The sequence below is a fragment of the Bidens hawaiensis genome, unplaced genomic scaffold (assembly GCF_021521415.1).
Source record: "Bidens hawaiensis isolate Kalapana, Puna unplaced genomic scaffold, B.hawaiensis_p1.1 tig00022664_1, whole genome shotgun sequence".
Lineage (NCBI taxonomy): Eukaryota > Viridiplantae > Streptophyta > Magnoliopsida > Asterales > Asteraceae > Bidens > Bidens hawaiensis.
This window is the reverse complement of record NW_027493531.1, coordinates 169115-195519: the sequence shown is the minus strand read 5'-3', so window position 1 is coordinate 195519 and position 26405 is coordinate 169115. Positions and strand designations below refer to the sequence as shown.

The 26405-nt window shown below is 36.0% G+C and overlaps 1 protein-coding gene across 1 annotated transcript; it reads right to left on the bottom strand.

Moving 5' to 3' along the window:
* Positions 1–1822: 1822 nt before the first annotated feature.
* LOC143565941 (zinc finger CCCH domain-containing protein 19-like) lies at positions 1823–7710 on the bottom strand. Its single transcript, XM_077052773.1, has 10 exons — positions 7168–7710; positions 7005–7084; positions 6541–6722; positions 5654–6452; positions 4963–5087; positions 4823–4882; positions 4691–4741; positions 4482–4552; positions 4091–4242; positions 1823–3905 (listed from the first exon to the last, which is right to left on the bottom strand). Exons 1-10 carry the CDS (start codon positions 7476–7478, stop codon positions 2029–2031), a joined length of 3708 nt encoding a protein of 1235 aa, XP_076908888.1. The 5' UTR covers positions 7479–7710; the 3' UTR covers positions 1823–2028.
* Positions 7711–26405: the final 18695 nt, after the last annotated feature.

The following is a 26405-nucleotide window of genomic DNA, read 5'->3' as shown; positions in this document are numbered from 1 at the left end:
TGTAATCTTTGTTCTTGTTATAATTTCGCCTTTTATTTGTTTTAATAAGATTTATCAGTTATGTGACTAAAGTTGTCTTTGTTCATATTACGATTCACTTAAGTAACGTATTAGTTGGTGTTTAATTTGAAGTGAATGTATTGGCAGATTGATAATTCTTATTTTAAACTTAATTTATTATTGAAGTACAAACTATATCGACCTTATCGTTGGAAATGGTTCGGCTTAGTTGGGCACTAATTTCAAACAGTTCAGTTTCGGTTTTCGATGGCAAAAAAACACGTGTAAAGTTGATTCATGGTTTAATTTAAAACCATCAAAACCTAAGCGCAAATAATGCTACATAATTTATTTTTTTACTTCGAAAATTATGAGAATATCATACTCAAATTAAAGATAATAAAATAATCGTTTTATGATGGCATTTATTTTAAAAAATGTTAACGTGGGAAAAAGTTATGACCGTTTAAAAATCGTGGGGTAGTTGGGTTAAAAGTGAAAATAAAATAATATATAAGCAAAAGATTAGATACTAATTTTGTAACTTCAAGGGATGAAAATTATAAATATTTGAAAAGAATTCATATGCACGTGAGATTTAATGATATATTGACATTTTTGCCCTTATTGAATGTTGTACATATTGCATTAAATTTTGTAAGTTACTTAATCCAAGCGTCTTAATTTACCCTTCATTAATGTATTATATATAGTATAGATTATTACTTATTATATGTGTAACAAAATATTATTATTTATAACATATATCCTTATTTATATGTCATTATTATTATTATTATTATTATTATTTTTAACGAACAAATAAAGTCCGACTATATGGGTTAACTAATGGTAAAAAAAGTGACCTCAAGTTCCCACTATCACAGAAAATATTGTGTAGACCAAGTCCACTGTCTCTTGTTTTTAAGGAATGGTTACCAAGTAAGGTAAATTGATGCATTTAAAGGTTAATGTTGGAAATCACATGTGTGATGTGTGGTACTTGTAAAGAAAAGTACGACGTATCTTATATGTATCTGATAGTATATTGTCAATTTGCTAGAACGGTTTCAAAATATCTACTATGAAATATTCCAATCCTTTACAACAAAGTAAACTTAACGAAGGAGAAGACTAAATTGATCCAGGCTATCATAGCAATTACTTATTGGTTGTTATGGAAATCAAGAAATGATTTGAATTTCAAACAATAATTTCCAAAACTATTTTACTAATAATAATTGACATATCAGAAAGCACCAAACAATTAAGACTTAGTAAGTTGATCAATGATGAAAGAACATTCACTCTAGATTGATTCTGCTGTCATTTCTTTTAGTGAGAATGTCAAATATCAACAACACACTCAAGTTATGAAAAACAATAATAAGAATTAATATTAATTTTTAATAATAAGAATTAATATTAATTTTCTACATGGCATGTGATATGTAAATTATGAATTTTATAGAAAAGCAACAAATGTTTTATATTGTTGGTGGACTTGAATATAACTCATGACCTATTTATATATTCATGTATAACACACCAAGTTGTAAGTTTAAAATCAATTATAACAATTCGAAATTTGTAGAATTGTAGTAAGTTTTTGTGGGATGAAAATATCTATGTAAAAAAAATCCAGCTACCCTAATCATAAACGAGACGGACTGAATGTCACAACTAATCATAACAGGGGCCTCAGAAAAACGACCCGTGACAGTATGCACAACTAATTCACCATATCAAAGACTTCAAAATATACCTTAAGTTTTATATAAAAATAAATTATTTTTTAAAAAAATAAAATAAACTTGTATAAAAATCAAGAGTAATCAAAAGCTGAAAACATAAGTAAATTAGCCCATGTAAAAGTAAAAGCCCGCTTAAAATTTATGTCCGAAAGCTGGAAAAAAAAAAAGAAGAGTTGTATAGCATCAACACCAAAAGTCTGTCTAATTCAAAAATTGCTGTACAACCACTTTAGCTGCGCTAAACAAAACTCTTCACCATCGTAAAACGGGCAGCCTACTGGTCAGAAGTTCTAGAAACATCTCCATGAGCCGACACACCATCATTACGAGTTGACCCGTCATCGTTATCCATCGACCCACCATCTCTATGGAACGATTCTTGCTGATTATTATTATTATTATTATTAAAACTCCTCCTGTTACCATCAGAACCAAAACCTCCCCTGTTCCTCCTCGGTCCTGAGTGATTACCTAGGTTCTCATTCCCGCCACGGTTCCGGGGACCCCAGTTTGGGCTGGCGGTTCCAGGCGGCGGCGGTGGCGGTCCTTGGTTCCCAGCAGGTGGGACCCAACCCTGGTTTGGAACCGGTGCACCTTGATTCGCAGGTCCACCGACCCACCCAGTGTTCATATCAGTGGGTGCTTGGTTCACATTCGGTGCAACCCAACCAGCACCAGGAGCCACTTGATTGGTGCCGGGTGGCATGGGTCCCACCCAACCCGGGTTCCCATTTCCAGCAACCACCGGTACTTGAGTTGGAGTAGCAACCCAGCTTTGATTAGGCACGGGTCCAACCCAGCCTGCTTGCATAGCCCAGTTTGGATCAACCGCTCCGGTTACTTGCGGGCCTTGAACCATGGGGGCCCAATTCATCGGGTTTCCAGCATTCGGGCCAACCCAGCCCATGTTTGGATTTGCAGCCATTGCACCCCAGTTAAGATTCGGTTGTAACTGTTGCTGTGGTTGTTGCATAGTGGGTTGATTGACGGAAAATGGGTACTGCTGGGCCCACTGGTCTTGGGGTACGGGCATAAAGTTACCAACTGGGTTCTGAACCATTGTTGGAACACCAGGCCATTGGTTATAGACCATCGGTTGTAGTCCAGCCATATTCATAGACGGGTTCTGTTGCATATTCTGGGGCCAACCCTGAGGGGTTTGACCGCTTACAGACTGAACCATTTGAGCCTGCATGTTACCATCGGGTGGTGCTACCGGTTGACCTAATTGATAAGATTGGACCGGATTCTGAACACCCGGGTCAACATTTTGTGGTGCACCCGCAGCCGCAACTGGAACCAAGACAGTATTGGTGGAAGGATCATGAGGTTGAAATGGAGAAACACCAATCGACCCAGCTAAATTACCATCATTGTTTCCACATGCAACCAAAGGTGGGTTAGGACACGTTAGTGGGCCTGAGCCCGGGACCGCGCCCGTTTGCCCTGCATTCCAACCAACATTGACTTTGTTTGGTGTGGGAGACGGAAGATTACGGGTCAACTTTTGACCATCTTGACTTGCTGCTCTCGGGTCAGCAACTTTAAGCTTCCCTTCTAATGCGTCAGTTAATAAAAACCCGTCACTTTCCTTGTCAGTTTTTCGCCATATTTTCAACCCAACAGGAAAATAACCATTTTTGCTCCACTTGCGCAACTGGACCATCGAAAACGGGCCTTGAATTTTTTCAGATGGATCTTTATAATGCCACATTTTCTCGCTTTCATTTATTTTAAGAGCCGATTCTACACTCGGCTTCTCTAATATGATTGGTTGTTGCACAAACGGGTCTTGCGAATTTTCCTTATGCGCCTTGAAACTAGTAGTTGCTTCTTCTGCTTTCATGGGGAAACTTTTATTTGACAAATTTTTGGAGAATTCATATTTTTTGCTTTTAGAACTCTGTGGGGTCCCGCCCCAAGATTCTGCAAATTCAAGATTCTTGGCTGAAGAACTTCTAGGGGTCCCACTCCAAGATTCTGTAAATTCATGGTTTTTCCCAGAAGAACCACCACGAGGGGTCCCGCTCCAAGATTCTGTAAGCTCGTGACTTTTTCCTGAGGAACCCCGAGGAGTCCCGTTCCAAGATTCTTTGGAAGTGTAATCTCCTCTTCTGTTGAATCTGAAACTGTCTGATCTCTTGTATGATTCTGCATAAACGAGTCAAATAAAAAAAGTCAAATGAGAGTTGGTTACTTCTAGGGAGTTGTCAAATATCTGACCAAAAAGTGTTTGTGGCCATTGGTCGACCCGACACAGCCTAAATTCACCCGCTCATCTCCACTTCTAGACAATAAAGGACAAATTCAAAAGTCATAACTTAAAAGAAAAAAACCTTGTTTCTTATCATCAGGGTCAGTGTCATCTTCGGACCCATATTCTGGATCCATAGTAGGATCCTCATGTATTAATGGGACCTCTTCTAGCCTGCGGGCCCGCTCTTCAGGTGTCTTTAACACATTCAACTTCTCTACACATTCTCTAAGCGTAATGCAAGTTAAGGATCACTAATGCTTTACAAAAGTGAGATGCCATTTCTGCCCCTTTCAAAACTAAATTCTTTGTCGCAGATAAAAAGTAAGAATTTTATGTTTTAGTATGATAAAAAAACATCCACCCACATGATTATATAAATATTATGTATTTGTGTGTGATCAAAATGAATATAAGGCAAAAAGTAACCAGAAAGTATATATCAGAAAAGTTAAATTAAAAATAAAGGATATTCCTTCTTACGCCCTAAATCACTTGCTCGATCACGAAGATGATTAAGCCGCACAATCTCTGTTTCAAACCACTGCAAAATCAACAAACTTTTTTAAACCATAGCAGAATTAGCCCATTATGAAACACTATTACTTAATTTGACCTGTTCATGGTTTATGTAAAAAGATCGGGTTTCATGAGCAAAAAAAGTCAGCTGTACAGAACTTACATCATTGACCCGAACCGGCTGAAGTTCCATGGCTTTGTCCAGAACATCACCCTACAAAACAACAATAAATGTTAAGAGAAATGGTTTTTGAATTTATTAATCAGCATGGAATTATAATGGTGTAAAACATACCACAGTCAGTCTATTTATAAGCCCACACTTTATACTTTGTCGCAGACGTTTGCATTCATCCTACAATAGCAAAACACACACAGAAACAAATTTATTATTTAATCAAAAAGAGGACTCAATAGCAAATTAGATCCAATCACCTCCATGAAATCCTGATTTGAAATGCTATCAATGGATATGGTCTCCTTTTTGTCAAGATTTAAGATTTCAAGCATTGTACATGTTGTCCTTTTGCTAAGTGTATACCATGATGCTTCACTAGTACCTAACACAAAAGTCAAATCGAAAATATTACACCAACAATCTCCTTTAACATCATTATAACTAGGCTTGTAAACAAACCGAACGTTCAACGAACCGTTTCATGATCAGCGAAAAGTTTGTTTATGTCTGTCTATTTAATAAACAAAACAAACATGACCAACTGTTTATGTCCATTTAGTTAAACAAATCAACACGAATACATGTCTCGTTCGTTTATTTATGCTTGTAAATGTTCGTTAATTTAAATTTGTTTAAGTTAGTTCGTTTACATTATTTTATATGCATTAAAATTTTTTAGGTCAATCAAAAATTAGTCTACTTTTAATATATTATTAGGCCCAACACAATCACATTAACTTTTAATTGGTTTTGGCTAGTTCTGTTTGTTTATTTATGTTCAGGCATGTTCGTCCGTTTACATCCGTGAACCGTTCGTCATGCATTCAATGAATGAACATAAACGGACACGCCCATTTTCTATATGAATAAACACGAACAAGAAAACTACTTTCATTTGATTATTTCGTGTTCGATCGTCTGTTTGGTTAAAGTAAAATGACAAGATACCTGTAACTTGCACCAGTCTATATATGTCCTGCTTCTGATTAGCTCCAGAAATTCTTATTCTAACAAAAGTACCAACAATGATATCATGAATTTTTTCCATATCATCGAGCAAATCCTCCACTAACTTGCGTCGTAAGTAAATCAAATTTATGTTGTGAATATCAATAGCAGCATAATCTTCCCGGTTGGATTGTGGACCCCGTCTATCACTTTTCTTTCGCCCTTTACGTTTCTTGTCTTTATCATTAACCGGGCTAATATCAGTATCAACAACAGTCCCTTGAACTTCATCTATCTGAGAATCCTCTTTCACAAGAAAATGAGATTCTAGAAGCTTCAGCATTTCAATATGCGCTACTCGTGGTTTACCAAAAAGGTTTTCAAGCCTCGCGTCACAAATTATTTGACTCTTATGGTTTGGATCACGAAGTTTGTTTCTTTTAATGTATTCAAACAACATGTCTTGCACTTCGGATTGAGAGATAGCAGAGGTGTCATCGTTTCTCATGTGGGTCACGAATTCTAAAAGGTCTTTTGATACCCACTCAGCGTTTTCAGGCTCCGGTCCCACAGAGTCCCCGTCTTCCTTATTTGACTTGTGTTTTTTTGTGTTTCTTTTGCTTTTTCTTGTTTTTAAGTTTTCAGGAGGATTGTCTGAACCTGAAACATTGTCATCTTTACAAAAGCTCTTGGCTTGCTCAAGTTCGGTTGAAGTCAAATTATGCTTTTCTTTTGTTTCTATCCAATAATCCTTGAAAAGATGCTCCCAGCTATTCTTGTCATCAAAGTTCAAATCTCCCTATGAAGCAGAAAACAATAAAACAAACAATCTTAAGCTGCTTGTTTTCATATTTGTGTTTTATAGCCTAATATTACACATCAATTACCTGATTTTGACCCTTTTCAATTGACATCACAACTTTTATGCAAGCGCTACATAAGCCTCGCTTCTCTTTCTCTCTTACGCATAACATATCAGAGGTTTTAGAGCATGCTTTACACAAAGAATGTGTGCAAGTATAACACATGTACTCTGCTTTTTTCTCACAGTGACTGCACAAGTGCCAACCTGAAATCCATGGTAAATATTATCAGAATGCTAGTCAATGTATATAGTTAAAAACACAAACAACATATGAATATGAATATGAATATGATAGATGACTCAAAAGAATATATTTTTAAAACAAAAAAAGCCCAAACTTAGATATCCCCTGTTGAACCCTAACTGGGATAATTATTATACACAGGTAATTTAGGAACCAGTAAGGCATTCAATACGATAAGCTATAAATTGACTATAAAGTATAAACAAAACTGCACAAGTATAATAAAAAGAAAACCAGCTCACCACAAGTCCAACTACCCTTAGATTGGAAGAAAGCTTCATCCCGGTTAACACAAGCAGCATGATAAGCTTTAGGGCAATTCCTGCAGGAAAAAAAAACACCAACAAATCCAGTTAATTCAAACCCTAATGAATCATCAATTACCACACTCACTCACTCACTCACCTCCTATCACACAGCACAAGATCTCCACCGTCATAGCAAATGAAACAAACATCATCCTCAATTATCTTCCTTTGTGTGGGGGTAGCTTTTCCTCTTTTCCGTTTTCCTCCACCGCGTTTTGTAGAGGATTCCGTCTCGGTCTTTGCTTCTTCCTCATTCTCCACTTCTGTATCCAGTGATTTCTCATGCTCCATTTCAGTATCCAATGATTTCTCGGTCTCTGTTTCTGTATCTAACGGTTTCTCAGTCTCCATTGATGGTTTCTCAGCCTCTAGCTCTGTTTCTGTATTTAACGATTTCACATTCTCCATTTCTGTATCCAACAAACTGTCAGCATCTAAAGATTTGACTTCATCTTCCAGAACGGTGTCATTTTCTAACACACCATCACCAACTGCCTCTTGTTTCTTGGCATCAAAAGCTTCCTCTTTATTTGCAACCACTTGTTCTTCTTTCTTCACAGCGGGTTCTTCTGTAACAAGTTGTTGAACATTATCCACGAGGACGTCAGTCTCTTTATCTGCAACAAGTCCTTGACCATTATTATTAGACGAAAGGTTATCACTCTCACCACCGAAGCCCACGCTCCCTCCATTAACACCCAACGAATCGCTCAATGCCGAGGTGGCTTCTTCTTCAACAACCTCCATCACGTAAAACCCTAACCCTAATTTTCTTTCTTTCTTTCACCTTTCTATTCTATTCTATCATATCATATCATGTGCTCCTTTCTCACAGGAGACCTGCCTTATTATTATTATTATTATTATTATTATTATTATTATTATTATGTTAATCGACTACAATAGTAGCCCTTCAGATATTACTCGCTTTACAAACATAGCTCATATATTTCATGTTCCCTTAACCATTGGGTATGTTTGGCCAAAACCTTTTAAAAGTTTCAAGCTTTGAAAAATAACTCATTAAAAATAAAAAAAAAGTTTTCTTCCTCTAACTTTATTAAATTGTCTGCTAATGTGCCTTGTGCTACTTGTGAGACAAATAAGTCTAAGTTAGAAACTTTGAAAGCACATAATGATGTTTTGGTGAAAGAAATTGCTTCACTTAAGGACACTTATACACAATCATTAGAATATTAAATGAGATCTAGGGAGAAAATTGAAGCATTATCTGTTAGTAATCATGATCTTAAAGCTGAATTGTCTGTCAAAATGACAAATAATGATCAAAATTTCAAGAACTCTTGAAACATCGTTCCAAGATAACAGAACTTGAAAATGAGATTCTTGAGTTGAAGAATAAATTGGGAAAATTTAGAAATTCTTCATTTTTGCTAAATGAAATTATTGAAGTATCTGGTAAGCAAAAAGATTCTAAAAAGGGTGTCAGTTTTGTTGAAATACCACCACCATTTCATAACGATTACACAGCAAATCCTTTTGCTGGAAATGAAGAAACTGTTGTTAATGAACCGATTGATGACACAAAATCTAACATTGCTAAAAGTGACAATGTGACTGTTCAATCTTCAGCACAAAAACCTCATATTCAAAGCAAAAAGGTCTGTGTTGAAAAAAATGCTGAGAAAGTACTCGTTGAGGATGTATTTGAACCAGAAATCATACATAAAAATCAGAACATACCACGTTCGAATCACAATTTATGTGAACCTCATGAATTTGAGGAAGCTGTGTATGGTTCAAATACAACTCAAGTGAAAAAGGAGAAACAAGTTAAGGTTAAACCAAAGAAATCTGAAAAACCAAAGATTTCGGATGAGGATTTGCTACGTTTTGTCAATCCTCCAGTTTTTGATTCGTCGACCGGACGTGTGTTTAAGCTAAAAGGAATTAGCAAAGTTTTCACCGAGAAAGACATTCCGCTTAATCTAATCAAGCCTGAGTTGATTGAAAGCGTCTTTCAAAATGAAACTACCAAAATGCAAAATCTTGAACAAGAATTTGTAAAATCTAAGACATCAAATGTTGTTGATCCTTTAGTAAAAGCAAAACAAGTGTTAAAATCAGCTAAAAGGTTCAATTTGTAAAATATCATGGAACTGATTCATTGCAAAGATTTTCTAATTGTTCAAATCTAGACTTTTACATGAAAAGGAAATCTGTGACATTTGATGACTTAGATAAAGGTCCAATTACTGGAGTTTATCATCAAGCTTCGGTTGCACCTGTTTTTGCACCACCTCACCGTCAACGTGTTGATATGATAACTTTCTTTCTCTGTGGTGAACTAGGTCACGTGGTCAAAAACTATGGCTTGAAGAAATCTCAAAATCTTCATCCATTTATCAGGGACCAATCTAAAACGGTTCCTGTGATAAAGGAGATTCTGAAAAGACCAATGTCTTTGGATGATGAAACTCACATTTTGTTTGCTGATGTGAATCCTCGTAAAGTGATTCATGTTAATGAAAAATTGGTTAATGTAAAACCAAAATTTTTCCCAACCGAACCTATTTGTAAGAATGTGAATGCAAATGTCGTTCAAGCTGCCTATTTAAGACGAAAGTTTAAAAGGGCCGTAACTTATTCACAAGTTGCTGAACAATAATTGAATTTTGTTAAATTTGATTTTTCACATGAAACTCAAAAGGTGCCCAAGACTGAGGCTTGGGCTGCCTTTTTGAACTAATCACTTTCAATTTGTGTGTATGGTACATCCAAGACCGTGTCTGGTGAGAACTGGATAATGGATGTTCTCGTCATATTACTGGCAATCTTGATCTTTTGGCAAATGTTAGAAATATTCAAAGTGGGTATGTTGCTTTTGCTGGAAATTTTGGTGGTATGATAACACAATAGGGTGAAGTTTCAAATGGGCATATCACGTTAGAGAAGGTCAACTACCGTGACAAATTTGATCATAATTTATTAAGTGTGTCGCAAATTTGTGACAAAAAGTACACTACCGTATTTACTGATAAGAGTGCATTATCCTAAAACCAGTATATCTCATTCCTGAAGATATGTTTGTCATGCAATATCCTCGATCGAATGATATTTATGTCTTGAACATGAATTCTAAGGTAACTACATCGATTGAAACATATTATGTCTCTAAAGCAACTGAGAAGGATTCTATTCTATGGCATCGTAGGATGGGTCATATTCATGTTCGAAAGATGAATTATTTAATGGCAAATGACTTGGTCGAAGATGTTTCTTTGAAACACTTTAAGTTAACTGACCACTGTGTTGCTTGCAAGAAAGGAAAACAGAAGAAAAATTCATACCCATATAAGTTAATTAATTCCGTTGATACTCCTTTAGAACGACTTCATATGGATCTGTTCGGTCCAATGAATCGTGCAACTATCGCTGGAGATTGAAACTGTCTAGTCGTCACTGATGACTATTCAAGATATTCATGGGTTTTATTTATGAGTTCAAAAGATCAAACACCCATTCTGATTCAAAATCTAATCACTAAGATCGAATCATTATACAAGTTGAAGGTGAGACGTATTCGAAGTGATAATGACACGGAGTTCAAAAACAATGTGTTGGATTTCTTTTGTATTCAGATAGGAATTCATCGAGAATATAGTGCTCCTTAGGTACCACAGCAGAATGGGGTGGCTGAGAGAAAGAATAGGACACTAATTGAAACGGCTCGAACTATGCTTGCAGATTCTAAGCTTTCGGTTAAATTCTGGAACGAGGCTGTGAATACTGCTTGCTATACGTTGAATCGTGTCTTGAAGGTAAAGAGACTCCAAAAGACGAGTTATGAACTTTTGAACAAACGAAAGCCTAATTTAAAGTACTTGGAACCGTTTGGGTGTCCTTGTACAATGTTGAAAAGAGATGGGGGGAAATTTGAAGAAAAGCCTATTGAAAGATATTTCTTAGGTTACGCGTCACCAAAGAAAAGGGTATTAAATTTTACTTCGGGATGTGTTGAAGAGTGGTACCACGTTGATTGCCAAAGGTACACCACACCTCCTCAAGGTAAAGGACCCAACTGGATGTTTGATTATGAAGGTTTATTTGACTCATTCACTCGATTAACCGAGCAACCGGATGAAGACTTGGTGCGTGCTTAATTTGAAGATCAGTTTTTACCTCCAAGATCTTCTGGTCCTATTTATGTTGATGCTTCACAAGATGATCTTCCTGATACGTCTGATGTGATTTCGATCTCATCTGATGATAGTCATTTTGTTGATTCCTCCTTAGCTCCTCTTCCTGACTCACATGAGACTGGTGAATCGTTTCATGATGCTGAGGAGAATATCACTAATTTATCTGAAACAGTTGTTGTGTCTGAAAATCTAACTCTTTGGATTCATTCTTATCATCCGCAGGATAATATCATTGGTGATCTTGATGTAGGTGTGCAAACGTCATCAAATTGCTAATTCTACTGATTCTATTTTATGTGAATATGCTGACATGCATTATTCGGGAATCATGAATCTCGCAAAATACACTTGCTTTCTATCTCAAGTAGAACCATCAAATGTTCGTGTGGCTCTCGTTGATCCATCTTGGGTAGAAGCTATGTAGGAAGAACTGCAACAGTTTCATCGACTGGGTGTATGAGATCTCATTGATAAACCCGATAGAGTTAAGAAACCAATCCCTACGAAATGGGTATTTAAGTGTAAAAGGATGATTGTGGTGTGATCGTTAGAAACAAAGCAAGACTCGTTGTTCAAGGATTTCATCAGCAAGAAGGCATAGATTATACTGAAGTGTATGCTCCTGTCGCTCGATTGGCGAATTGAAGAAAAACACTTCGAATTTTTGATTAATCGCCAGAGATGGCTTAGAACCGATCCGATAAATCTATGAAGGTTCTGAAATGAAATAAGTTATTTATCTTATTATTAAACACGGATTTCTTATATAGCCAGAACAGCCTTCACAAATTGCAAATACTAATTTGTTAAGAATTAATCGGATTGAAGAAATAGTGTCATCATTCGCTGGAATCGAAATATCTGCCAGATCATGGTCACAATTTGTATCAATTAAACAAATTGTTGGAATTCCCAATGTGATACATTCTTGAAGGTCCGTATGTTCTTCCTGCTGATCAACGATGATTACAATATTGGGTAACCCTGTCATATATTTAATCCCGCCCAGATATGTCTGCAAATGAGATAATTGTCTTTTCAACATAGCCGCATCTCTTTTCGGAAGATGATTGAGTCCTCCTGTTTTTTGTTCGGTTCTCAAGTCTCTAAACTTATGACGTCTCGTTTCTGTAGTGGACCAATTTGTTAACACACCACCGAGCCATTTTTTATTAACATAATGACACCGGGCCCTTATTGCAGCCGATGCTACTGAATCAACTTCTTTATTTTTAGTGCCAACAATTAAGAATTGTTTTCCCCTACTTGCAGCATCAAAAACCAAATCACAAGCTTCTGATAAAAAACGAGCAGTTCTAGTAAGATTTGTAATATGAATACCTTTACGTTTTGCAGAGATATAAGGTGAGGAATGGATTATATTGCTCCCAATTTTTATGAAATACAAGATGCTGATTGAATGATAAAAAACAAATCTTAACTTCTACAATTCTTACAATTCTTATATTTAAAAAAATATAAGGAGTTGGTTAATGATGCTCGAACATGTACTTTTTTTGAGTGCTTATTTATTTTCTATTGGTCTATATGGATTGATTACAAGTCTAAATATGGTTATGGCTCTTATGTGTCTTGAACTTCACAAGCTATGCTATCTAATATGGATGGAACCGATTGGTCACAAAAGTTGCTATGCAATGATAATCAACCTAATCTGGCTATGTTCGGGTTAAATGAAAATTTCCAAGATGCAAGTGGGAGTGAGCTATCTTCTGATAATGATACTGAGTCTGATTATGATGACTCGTGTGAAAAGCTTCCAACTATTTTTGCTTGCATGGCCAAAATTAATGAGGTTAGTACTTCTGTTCCTATCTCTGTTAATGTGACTTCTAATGTGTCTTGTGTTGAATGTGAGAAAAACAAGCCTAAGTTAAAATCTTTGAAAAAGCATAATGAATGTTTAGTGAAAGAAATTGCTTCACTTAAAGACACTTATCGACAATCTTTAGAATCTCAAATGAAATCTAGGGAAAATATTGAAGCATTGTCGACAAGTAATCATGATCTCAAAGCTAAGTTGTCTGTTAAAATGACAATCAACGATAAAAAATTTCAAGAAATCTTGAAAAATAGTTCTAAGATAACCGAGCTTGAGAATGAAGTTCTTGAGTTGAAAAATAAGTTGGACAAATTTAGAAACTCATCCTTTTTGCTAAATGAAATAATTGAAGTATCTGGTAAGCAAAACGATCCTAAAAAGGTATAGGTTTTATTGAGATACCACCACCATTTCAAAATGATTATAGAGAAAATCCTTTTGCTAGAAAAGAAGAAGAAGTGTTTGTGAAAGAACCCATTGTCTCTGACAAATCAAAACAAGTAATCTGAAAATGTTAAAGCCCAACCACCAACTCAAAAACCTCATGTTGAAAGCAACAAGTTTTGTTGAGAATGTTGATAAAGTCCTCACTGAGGATGTGTTTGAACCCGAATTAATACACAAAAACCAGAACATTCCAAGTTCTAATCACATTTTTTGTGAACCTCATGAATTTGAGGAGGCCGTGTATGGTTCACACACAACTCAAGTGAGAAAGGAAGAACAAGTTAAGGCTAAAACAGTGAATGCTAAGAAATCAGAAAAACCCAAAATTTCTGATGAGGATTTGATGCGTTTTATCAATCCTAATGTTTCCAAGCCATCAACTGGTCGTGTGTTTAAATTAAATGAATAGACACAATGTTCACTGAGGAAGACATTCCTATTAGCATTATCAAACCAGAGCTGATTGAAAGTGTTTTTCACAATGAAGCCTCCAAGATACAAGATCTTGAACGTCAGTATGCTTGTGCCAAAACATCAAACACGTCAGACCCATTGATTAAAGCTAAACAAGTATTAAAAAATGCTAAGAAAGTTCAGTTTGTGAAATCTACTAGAACTGACACTTTGCAAAGTTTTTCAAACTGCTCTAATCTTGATTTCTATTTGAAAAAGAAATCGGTGTCGTCTGATGATTTGGCCAAGAGTTTTACTAAGAATGTGAGTCATCAACCTTCTTTAGCATCTGTTTTTGCTAAATCTCAAAATGATCGTGTGGACATGCGAAGTTGTTTTCTTTGTGGTCAACAAAGTCATGTTGTGAGAAACTGTGGACAGAAGAAATCTCAGAGTCTTCATCCATTTTTCAAGGACCAATCGAAACCGGTTCCTGTGATAAAGGAGATTTTGAAGCGACCTTTGTCGTGTGATAATGATACTCACATCATGTTTTCAATGTGAATCCACGTAAGGTAATTCATGTGAATGAACCATATGGTCATGTTAAACCGAAGTTTGTTCCAACTGATCCAATATGTAAGAACGTGAACTCAAATGTCATTCAAGAGGCCTATCTGAGATGAGAATCTAAAAGGCCTGTAACTTATTCTCAAGTTGCTGAACAACAATTGAATTCAGCTAAATTTGTTTCTTCTCATGAAAATCAAAAGGTGCCCAAGACTGAGGTCTGGGCTGCCTTTTTGAACTAATCACTTTTACTTTGTGTGTAGGGTACATCCAAGACCGTGTCTGGTGAGAACAGGATAATGGATAGTGGATGTTCTCGTCATATTACTGGAAATCTCGACCTCTTAACAAATGTGAGAAATATTCAAGGGGGTTATGTGGCTTTTGCTGGGAATTCTAGGGGTATGATTACACAAGAAGATGAAGTTTCAAATGGTCACATTACATTTGAGAAGGTCAATTACTGTGACAAAGTGGATCATAACTTATTAAGTGTGTCGAAAATATGTGAGAAATACACTACTATATTTACCGACAAAGATGTCTGATTCTGAAACCGGGATACGTCATTCCCGAGGACATGGTTGTCATGTGATCACCTCGATCGAATGATATTTATTTCTTAAATATGAGTTCTAAAGTATCAACATCTATTGAAACATGTTTTGTCTCAAAAGCAACCGAGAAGGACTCTATGGCATCGTAGAATGGGTCACATTAATGTTCGAAAGATGAATTATTTAATGGCGAATGACTTGGTCGAAGGTGTGTCTTTGAAGAACTTTAAATTATCTGACCACTATGTTGCGTGCAAGAAAGGCAAACAGAAGAAAAAGTCACATCCGTCTAAGTTATTTAATTCCATTAATACACCTTTAGAACGACTTCATATGGATCTTTTCGGTCCAGTGAATCGTTCTAGTATCTCTGGAGACTGGTATTGTCTTGTAGTTACCGATGATTATTCAAGATACTCATGGGTATTATTTATGAGCTCGAATGATCAAACACCCGTTCTTGTTCAAAATTTAATCACTAAGATCGAATCACTATACAAGCAAAATGTGAGGAGAATTCGAAATGATAATGGTACTGAATTTAAAAATACTTTATTGGATTTCTTTTGTGTTCAAAATGGAATTCATCGAGAATACAGTGCTCCTTATGTACCACAACAGAACGGTGTTACTGAAAGGAAAATTGAACTTTGATTGAAGCAGCTAGAACTATGCTCGCAGATTCTAAACTTCCTGTCCAATTCAGGAATGAGGCTGTTAATACTGCTTGTTATATGCTTAATCGGGTTCTAACTGTTAAGAGACTCAAAAAGACGAGTTATGAGCTTTTGAACAAACGAAAGCCTAACTTAAAATACTTGGAACCATTCGGGTGTCCATGTACGATTTTGAAAAGAGATGTGGGTAAGTTTGAGAAAAAAGCCATCGAGGGGTATTTCTTGGGTTATGCTTCTCCAAAGAAAAGGGTATTTAATTCCACTTCCGGTTTTGTTGAGGAATGGTATCATGTGGACTGTCAAAAGTACACCACACCTCCTCAAGGGAAAGTTCCCGACTGGATGTTTGATTATGATGGTTTATTTAATTCATTTACTCCAACCACTGAGCAACCAGATGAAGACCTAGTTCGTGCATATTTTGAAGATCAATTGGTAATTCCAAGGTTTTCAAGTTCTAATGATGTTGAAGCTCCAATTGTTTCTCCAACTGAAGATCCTAGTGATGATACTCCAGCTTCTTTTGATAATGCTTCTACTTCTTCTGATGATAATCAAGTTGTTGATCAACTTATTGAACTTGACAGTGATGATTCATATCATGAGCTTGGAGAACATTACACTAACTTATTCGAAAATGTTGTTGTGCCTGAGAATCCTACTCTTAGGATTCATAATTATCATCCAAAGGAAAATATCATTGGAGAACTTGATGTGGGCGTTCAAACACGTCATCAAGTTGCTTCTTCGAGTGAGAATAATGTCTTGTGTGCTTATGCAGATTTACATTCCTCTGGAATTGTAAATGTTGCCAAATTCACTTGTTTTCTATCCCAAGTTGAGCCAACGATGACTCGTATGGCACTTCAAGATTCTTCTTGGGTAGAGGGAATGCAAGAGGAATCGCAACAATTTGCACGATTGGGTGTTTGGGATCTTATCGATAAACCCGCTAGAGTTAAGAAGTCTATTCCAACTAAGTGGGTATTTAAATGTAAAAAAGACGATCGTGGGGTGATCGTGAGAAACAAGGCACAATTAGTGGTGCAAGCTTTCCATTAGCAAGAGGGTATATGTAACACCCCGTAACCGCAGCGGAAACGTACACGGGATGCAACAGACGCCTCTGATATCAACCACATTGTTTATAAAGAAAACCGAATGCATTAATATACTTCAAAATTACATTATCTCATCTTTCATTATCGTCTAGGTGATACACACATCATACAATACGGTTCACAATTCTATCTGCTATAATGTACCCTAACGTCCAGCACGCAAACCTTACACACATCAAGCACTTAGCACGTAATCAATCACTTTATCTTAGTTGTACCTGAAAAGCATGTGAGAAAACGGGTCAACTACGAATAGTTGGTGAGTTTCACAATTCGAGTAAACCATGATAAATCATTATCATAAAATAATATTATTATCGATGTAATTATGCTGAGCCTACAAGTGAAAACTCTGTTAACCCCAAAACATATCGATTAACCTCCGGGAACTCTGTTACCCCAGAATACTTCCAATAACCTCTGGGAACTCTGTTACCCCAGAAACACATTTAATAACCTCTGGGAACTCTGTTACCCCAGAAACACATTTAATAACCTCTGGGAACTCTGTTACCCCAGAACACTGCTTCGGGCCTTACACTGTTAGCAACTCAGACAATTACCATCTTAATTCATTACCGTACGATTCCCGTACAATAAACATTATATAAATACGTTCATTTCCATGCGATCAGCATGTACTTAATCACTTTGATAAAAACATGCTTTCCGCCCCGGGAAAATATTTAAAGCAGTTCAGTAAAAAGGGGCTCGTGAAAACTCACCTTAGCACATGCAAGTAGGTAATAACAATCAATATCAGTTAACTCGTCCAATCTGTAATATGATCCCTACGATCATTATTATACAATTATTGTTTATATAATCTTATCAATCGGTACACCTGGGGACACTGTCAACCCAGCACTGTACCCGTTCTGGGGGCAAGGTTAACCCAGAAACACTTCTCCGGACTCAGATTGTGATGTCGTTTAGAGTTCCAAGGTCACAACTACTATTAGTCGTTTTTCTCGTTTTGCGTGCCTAGCACTGTTATCCGTTTTTATGTTTCAAAAATGAGTTTGGTCACACACGACCCGAAAATAGTGGTTGACGGATAATTTAATTAATGATGTGAAATTATAGCTCGGTTTAGACGTCCCGATTGGCCGCGGGACCCGTTTCCGTCTTTGGCGTACCGGAAACTATTAAAATAGATTAAAATTACTCAAATCATCCGAATTATTTTCGGATGATTTATTTTTACTTGTTTAGCTCATTTATATGAAAATAGTTCATTTTTAGGATTTTTGTACACCAGTCAGCTCGCTTAAGCGAACTTCACCGGTTTACGCGTTTTACTTTAAAAGTTTGATAATTAGCACGATTAATTATCCGTTTACTCTCGGATCTTGAAATTTTGCACAAATCACTTTTTAACAGTGGGGAATTTTATAAAAATATTTCCAGAATTAATTCTTATATTTAACATTTACTTATCTATTTTTAAACACCATTTAAACACTAAATATGTCGTAAATACCAAACGATTTTAGAAAAATCCCAAACTTCTCCTGGATGTCCCCTGCCATCCACATAGTCCCCTGTAATTTTTCCAAAACCAAAATCTTCTTCTAAATGCCATTTTTACTAAAACCGAGCTAGGAATCCCTAGAACTCGTTTAACCGAAAAGCCTACTTAGACTTCTCCAACGGACCTCAAATTTTGTGTGTGACTTATACATGATATGAAAAGCTTATCCACAATTTTCCAGAATATTTCATGATATTTAACTATTTTTCACCATTTTTGGCCAAAACCGAGCATTAAATTCACCAAATATTCATCCTTCATCCAAATATTACCAAAAATTCACAGAACTCATATTTCTATGTGTTTAACACCTCTGTAAAATTTCGTGACCTAACTCTAAACGACCAATAATCTGTCCAAAAACACATACACCGACAAAAACCGAATATACCTTTCGTTTTCCGCCACTACAAGCTACAAACTCATCTTTCCGCCTTATCTACCACTAAATACAGAGCCTACAAACAACATACCACAATACCAAGTAAGTTACACTCACGATCAAGCCATTTCTTTCATGGTTACGGTTATGATACTAAAACAAAGATTTAACGTAAAAATTCGTTTTTGACTCATTTAACTCATTTCTTGGACCAAGATCCTTTGTATAACCCGTATACATCACTTGATCATGCAAGAATCGGTTTCATCCCGGGTTTTCACCCATTTTTCATTTGAAACCTCATTTTCTTGAAAGAGAACTTAAGAAAAGAAGATAAACACGTATATAACACGATCATTACCTCGTTATTCTTGCTAGAATTGTCGGTTTTTGGATTATGAGTTAGAGAGAATTGAAGAATGTTGAGTTTGGGTTTTGAAAAAAAGAAAATGAATTTGTTGTTTGGTGAGGTTGGTCCGACCGGACCTAGTGGATGGGTGGGGTGGGACCCACTTGTTCAATCTTGGCCACTCATTCGGATTACGCAATCCGGATAATGTTGTGGATAATCTGGTTCAGTTCGTTTTTCGGTTAAACGTTTAATTCGGCTTAAAACGGTCGTTTTTTTTTTCGAATTAAAAATGAAATTTATATAAAACCGATTTAAAAACCTTAAAAACTTAAACCATGATGTTTATTAACTTAAAACATCATATCGTTAATTATCGCGCAACTTTTTCGGCTTGATCGATCGTCTCTTGCTCGGTTTGGTATTAAAGGTTTCGTTTAACGTACCGACGTACTTTTAAATCGAAATCCTTTTTCTGTGCCTTAATCCACTTATCCCGAAGCTTTAATACTTCGTAACATCGCTAAACATTATATATTTCGTCTATAATGTAATCCTCGATTCGTTCGGGTTTCAATAACCGTTCATCGATTAATCGTAATTTCGATACGACTAGCTGTATATTCGAGTATAATTGGTACTGTGAATCTTATATACTCGTATAAGCACATTATAATTCCTATATTCAGTATTGGATAACACGTAAATAGTATATTCCGGCTAGGGTATACCTGAATTTTCCGGAATCGTTACAGTATAGACTACACTGAGGTATACGCTGCGGTTGCAAGATTGGAAGCTATACAAATTTTTCTGGCATATGTCCAGATAACCAAAGACAAAGAACCCTAAAAATTTACAATCGATTGATCCGTTTAATGTTGATTCAATTAACCATAGGGTTATTATTTCTTGATTTAACGCAAATTGTAAACTCACCAGAATTACCTCGTATGATGTTGAATAGGGGGTTAATTGCTCGAACAATGGCCGTCGATGTACAAGATGATGAATAGCCACCCAAACAACGATTATAATTTAATTGGATTCAGGGTTATGGACGGCGAGTGTTCAGAGGTGATGATTGTCAGTTTAATTGAATTTATACAAACATTCATATGTATATTGATTTAGGGTTAGGTTCAGCTATGTATAAAACGATCTGCATATACGTTTTGATTCAATTAACATAATAGTGGTGTCGGTTAAGCCGAATTAGGCATGTACAATGTGTGATTGATTCAATTTCCAAGTTGGATACGAGAATTAAGGTCCAATACATGCCAAATGAAATCTGGTATAATAAAATGGGTATGGATATCGGGTTTGGATCCTGGTTTAATTAGATTCTCGATGGGTTATAAGTTAAATTTGCACTTTAGACCCTAGGGTTTAAGGATGAAAACAAATAGGGATAAAAGTTTAAGTATAGGAAATTTTTGCCAAACTTTGAAAGTTATAATTCTGTAATATATAAATAATTAAGAATAATATTGTAAGAATGAATAAATAATTATAATAATGAATTAACTTGATAAACGTGATAAAATTTTTCAAACATCGAAATAGGTCGGGTTTTAATATAATCATTAAATTTTTGGAAAGTCCGAGTTGTTACAGCTGGAGCCTTACATTTCACATATCAGTTGCATGTGTAACAGCCCCATATTCACTTTCCTCGTATATAAAAAAATATTCTTAACCTTTGTGTTATCTTTGTTATATAACACAATATAACGCAATATGTAAAATACAAAATGGTTTTATATTGTGTAAAATACATTTTGTGTGATCTTGTTCACGTGCCTAACTAACCGACCTAATTAATGTCTTTTTTTGCTAATCAAATTATTGCGTTTAACATAACACAACGATGTAGATTAGACACAATAAACATAATTTTTATAAAATGTACCCGATTTTAAAATTGCTTTTTTCTTAATGTTTTTGCATGTTTCTTTCTTCTTTTGAAGTTTAATAGGTTTTTTTTTTCAAATTTTGAAATCCGAAGTGTTGTCTCCGATAACTGTGGTTAAGTTGGAGCTTCGATCAAAGCTTCTTTTGACGTTATTGATTTGTTTGGCGGAGAAGAAGATGGATTGTGTTTTGACGTCATTGATTCGTTTGACGAAGGTTCGATCGACGAAGAAGATGACACAATATATAAGACAAAGTGTGTTTCTCTCTGGTATAGGTCGAATGGAATAAGACGACGGTTCGTCTTGTGTGAAGGTTGGCATTTACCCTTTAATGCATCCCAAAATCACTTTATTGCCCCAGTATATTTAACACCATTGATTTTGTATAAGATGTAGATTTGGAAATGGGAGATCTTGGGTTTAAGTCCTATAGACAACAAGGGTTAAAAGTTCACTATTAACAAAAAAAAAATGAAATACTTCACACTTTTTCATATCTTTTTTAGAATAATTTGACCCTGAAATGAGTTACCATGAAAAAATTATGATATGAAAGTGGGGAAAAACACAAAAATTGGGTTTTATAAATTGAACAAAGAAGGTGTCAAGTGACACAAAGATGGAACAAATAGGTGGCGTATGGCATAATCGATGGTGTAACACAAGAGCAGAATTCTCTGGTGTAGCACAAGGTGGGACGAAAACCCGGATGGGCTTAGAGTTCAAATTTACAACATTTGAACAAGACCTAGCTTAAATCCTTTATTGTCAATATTCATCCAAAAGTGACACAAATGAAATTCTTACTGGAGTCTCCACAAGAGAAACCAAGTTTCCTTCCACTAGGCCACAAATAGAGGATTCTATGAACTTATTAAATTAGGTGTTCTTTTTTTTTTGCACGACATATATTATATAAAAAACAAAGAAATCGGCAAGAAGCTGAAAACAAAATAAACAACTTACATCAAGAGGAGAGGGTTTTTTAACCACTCGTCCCAAGAAAATAAAACTTTACGGTTCCTATGAGCATACCAAAAATACGAATAATATAAAATAGAGTCAAAAATCTCTCTGTTTATTAGCTTGGATAGTTGAAAGATAGAAGTGTTCCTATACTAAATTAGGTGTTCTAACAAGAAGATTATATAAATTGTTATTTTTAGATTAACATGAAAAGATTGTCATGTGATATTTATAGGATATATACTAAAGCTCACCTGGACACATGACAATCATTCAATGTGTTTGAATATCAAACACATATATGATAATGGTAATCACTTAAAACAAAAATTCAAGCTAATAGGCTAACTGTTTCCTAGGACAATCACAATCGAAAATACATGAACTGCATACGCATTTAGCTTTACAACATTGTGGTGCGCCAAATATGCAAGTCATTACGCAATCAACTACCTTTTCACAAGTATCACCCCATGCTGAAATGAAAGTGTCACCATCATTCTTATAGAGTGCTGGCTTTGTTATCCAACATACATGAAACTTGCCAACCTGCAAAATAGTATTCATTAGTGTAATCTCAAAACAAAACATCAATTTGGACAGATGAGACCGAGCTAATTACCTGGTAAGGAAATATATAATGTGATAACGAACACCATCATCAATGAAGTTTTCCACATGTTTTGGAAGCTCCAACGTAAAATGTTATAAAGCAAAATAATGAGATTTCTTTTGCACCAAAGATTATATAGAGGTTTTGACAAGTGTGATACCACAAGATCACCATGTATTGACCATGTATTTATAGAGGTTTTGACAAGTGTGGTAGAAAAAATGCCAATCATATTCTCCCATTAATGTAAATTATAAAATAAAGTTTTCATTTATTTCTTTTACTAACATAACTTATTAAGTAAAACAATAAATTTAATACCGTTAACTCTATATCGCATTTAGTGAATCTAGTTGGTTATTATTATCTTTTTTTAACGACCAATGAATTCTTAAATAGGCGTCTAAATTCACCACATCAGGATACACTCATCTTTCGATACGGAAAAACAACCCTCACCTAGGCCAACGCCCGTGAACACTCGCCCAAAAACACGACAGTGAGGTAAGGTAAAACTCGCTCATTTGAAGGATCCAACTAGTGAACGTCACATAATCGCCTAGTTTTCCATCATCACCTAGTGACGCCGAAACCAAATGATGAGAACAAGAATCAAACCTGGGTTACATGAAACACCATTGGCAATTGGTTATTGTTGATCATGACATACCGAAAGTTATCTTAATTTAATATGGATGGTCCTTATCATCAATGACCATGATTACACCATCTCATTTAAAAAAAGATTGTCGCTAAACGTACATTCCTCCATACTATTTTTACTGAATGTACCTTTTAAACTTACCAAATCAATTATTATTTTCAGTTAACATTATTTACATATTAATTGCTTTAACATTTTTTTCACTTAATAGTCTTCACTGTATAATAATAATGATAAAAGGATGGTAGGCTAAAAAGGATGAAATTAATTATGAACTTAAGATGAAGATGGGCCTAAAGTCCATGGGCTTAAGGTGTATAAATACCCCTTAAACCCTAAATAATTTCCATCTCCATCATTCTACACCTTAGCCTATACCTTTAAAAACACACACTTAAGCAAAACACTCTCTACACTATTCTATTCAACGATCTAAGACCAACCGAAGTAAAGAAACCATTTATCTCAGCTGACCCAACGTTGTAGAAACTGACACCGCAACCCTGAGATGCTGAATGAGCCGTTTGAATCTAGATCTAGCTTTATTCGGGTGTTTAATCAACCAAAAACGAGCTTAAGGGCCACCTTAGGTTGGATCTGGACACCCCGAAGCTACATGGGTTATAAACATTCAAAATCCGGTCAACCATGGTAGTTAACGGCGGCTAACGACTCCAGAATTGAAGAAAAAGTATATATGGTTTGAACACGAAGAAGAAGAAGAATGAGGCTGGTTTGAACGTATACGGGTGTATATGTATATATGGCGTATATGTACACCGTGTATGTATGCCATGTATGTCGTATATGTATGTACAATGTGTATGTATGCATACCATATATGTATGTACAATGTGTATGTATGTATGTACAACGTATATGTATTCATGCCATGTATGTATGTATATCGTATATGTATGTACAACGTGTATGTATGTATGTATTCCGTATGTGTATATAGAGCGTATATGTATGTACAACGCGTATGTATGTATCCCGTGTATGTATGTAGTATATGTATATAGGACGTGTATGTATGTTTGCCGTATTCGTATATAAAACGTATATGTATGTATAACGTGTATGTATGTATGTATGTATGTCGTATATGCATGTAGGACGTATATGTATGAATAAAGTATATGTACATATGCTGAATATGTATGTATGACTTGTATGTATGTATAACGTAATTGTATGTATGCCGTATATGATGTATATGCATGTATAACGTATTTGCATTTATGACATATATGTGTATGACGTATACATATGTGAGCAAAGAATATGGATTTACACGGCATGTACGCTAAGAACAAGGAACCAATTAATAATGAACGGTAGTGTTTAATATGAGAAATACCTAGAAAGAAGGGCCAAGGATGCAAACGAGCACTAGAGCAGTAGTTAACTTATGTGCCTTATTATAGTCAGTCGTGCACAGGTAAGGAAGGGGATTACAATTTTCTCCGAACGTAACAGAATCCAGGTGAGTTTCTAGCCCCATTTCCTTGTTATGTTTTCAGGGTTGTATGCATACTCAATGTGATTAGTTAATACACTTACCTTAAGGTAGCGTTTGGTATGCAGTATTGGAGGACGGAATGGAATAACCCATTGTGAGGGAATGGAAAATCGTGTGTTTGGTTGACCAAAGGAATGGAATGACCCATTACCTAGTCTATTCCATTCCCTCTAAAATACCTCAATTTCATTTCATCCATACCCCATGTTATTTTTTCATTCCATTCCCTCCTTCACCGTACATCACCTCCACCACCCTCCCAACACCACCACCACCCAACATCAACACCCACCACCACTACCAACCACCGCCGCCACTGCCACCAGCCACCACCATCGCCGTCCACCTCCGCCCACCGCCGCCACCACCACCCACCTCAACCAACCATTGCCATTGGTGTCAGCCACCCAGCACCGCCCACCGCATATATCAACCATCGCCCCACCATCACACATACCGCCCACCGTCACCGCTGCCCACCACCGCCGCCACCCGCCACCAATCACCACCATCGGCGTACACCGCCGCCACCACCCACCTCTACAAACCATCGCCATCAGTGCCAGCCACCCACCACCTCCAGCCACCAGCCGCATCCATCAATCATCGCCCCACCATCACACACAACTCCCACCGTCACCGCTGCCCACCACCACCCTCCACCGTTACCGCCACCGCTCCCACCACCACCACCACTCACTACCATTTTAATTTAATTTTTTAATTTTTTTTCTTACCTACAAACAATACAAAGTAATGATTCATTTCATTCCCATGTGGTAACCAAACATTTCATTGGAATGGTAATAACCCATTCCATTCCTTTGTCCATTCCATTACCACATCCATTCCATTCCGTCGTTCATTCCATTACCCCATACCAAACAGACCCTAAGTGGTAAATGTATAATATATGAATGTGTATGCATGATATATGTATGAGGTTAAGAGTATGCATGAAAGTATATAATAAAATGTATGTTTGAAGATATGTATGTATGGTTGTATGGATAGAAGGGATCAGACCTTCCTAATATCTGAGATAGAAGGGACCAGACCCTAATAATATCTGAGTATGGACCACACCCTACAAATATCTGAGATGGTAAAGATAGTTATGCTTGTAGTATGAAAGTACGAGAGTATGTAAGTATGAAAGGATGAAAGAATGTATGTATTTATGAAAGAAATCTAGACATGTAAAGTATATAATATGTATCTTCGGATGCGTATATGTAAGTATGTGTATGAAATGTATGATGCCTGATTAACTAGAACTAACTCAGCGTAGCTGACTTTTAATATGCACGCATGTATATAGGTTAAAAGAGTTAGCATAAGGATGACACATGACATGGATTGAATGGTTGGCATCTAAAGAAGGAAAACATGATGTTTTATTTTTAAGTTTTATGTTGAGACAAATTGTGATGTTTTGAGACAAGTATTTAATGGTTTGTAAAAAATGTTTGACTTAAATATTTCCGCGACAAGTTTTAATTAACTCTGATATTTAGAACTGTGTTTATGAGTAAATCTAACGCCAAAGTAGCACATCGAAGCCGGGGCCTTACATATATCAAAGTAGAAACAATTAAGTTGTTATTTTTAA